At 37.9% G+C, this 1,080-nt stretch overlaps 1 protein-coding gene across 2 annotated transcripts in view; it reads left to right on the forward strand.

Moving 5' to 3' along the window:
• LOC119587720 (N-alpha-acetyltransferase 38-B, NatC auxiliary subunit-like) overlaps positions 1–725 on the forward strand; it is a 4,931-nt gene extending 4,206 nt beyond the window's left edge. For both annotated transcript variants that reach the window (XM_037936402.1, XM_037936403.1), the window contains exon 4: positions 24–725. In XM_037936402.1, the coding sequence (XP_037792330.1) occupies positions 24–148 (125 nt within the window). In that variant the 3' untranslated portion in view covers positions 149–725. The remainder of the gene's footprint in view (positions 1–23) is intronic.
• Positions 726–1,080: the final 355 nt, after the last annotated feature.

Genomic DNA, 1,080 nt, shown 5'->3' on the forward strand with positions numbered 1-1,080 from the left:
CTCTATTTTAAAATCATTTACAGAGGACGGACGAGAGGAGGAACCCCGCGTCCTAGGTCTTGCCATGATTCCCGGAAGACACATCATCTCCATCTGTATAGATGAGGCTTCTCAGCCCCCCCAGCCACCGAGCAGTATGTACACCTAGCATAACATTCACTGCTGTGGGAGGCTGGCTGGGTAAGGGGGGCTGAAATACACGAGCATTGAGGATACGGAAAGAAACATTTGGAAGCACACAGCATTTAGCGGCGTGCAGTCTGTCAGAGGAGGCTCAAAGTTAGTTACAATTCAACAGCAGTCGTCTGTGGCCTTTGTAAATGTGATTCCATGTTTGATATTGAGAAAATGCCCCCAAGATTTTGGATGTTTTACGAGCATCATGGTTGGAAAATCACAGTTCACGTACTTTGACGTTTGCTTTTCACCGATTTTACAGGAGATCTAGTCACCGTTATCACTTCTCCAAGTGACATTGACATAGGAAAAGAAGTATTTTATTTATTAAACTTTGGGACTGACTCACCGAGAGGAAAATAGTTCCGAAGAAAAGGTTTTCCGTGACAGTTGCGCAATATGCTACATAATGTGGTTTTGTTAAACTGATAAGATTAAGCTGAAGTCACTTTGAAGGAATATATTCTTACAGATATACTGCCTGTGACTCCTGTTTTGACACTATAATGTAAGATTTTATGATCAATAAATCATTATAAGAAAAAGTTGTTACAAGATTTATTACAAACATGCAAAATCATAGCCTGTGTTTTGTTTGCAGAGATAATGTTACAGTGTTTATCAGTATTAATGTTTTGAGGATAAAAACTATTGTTCCTTGGACTATGTTGAATGTTGATAACAATCTGAAAATTTTGTAATACCCATAATAGCCAGAAAAAGAATATATTTTTCCCAAGTAGGGTAAATCATTCAGAAAATCAATGAACGAAAAAACAAATACCAGTTTGAAACAGAGCTTCTTGGATGTACTGTTTGAGACCAGAGTGTGCAAAGTCATATGTGCAACAGATATTGACATAGATAGAATGGCAATATCCTAAAAATCATTCTTATTTGCAT

This window comes from Penaeus monodon, chromosome 23, assembly GCF_015228065.2.
Source record: "Penaeus monodon isolate SGIC_2016 chromosome 23, NSTDA_Pmon_1, whole genome shotgun sequence".
In the NCBI taxonomy this organism is placed as follows: domain Eukaryota; kingdom Metazoa; phylum Arthropoda; class Malacostraca; order Decapoda; family Penaeidae; genus Penaeus; species Penaeus monodon.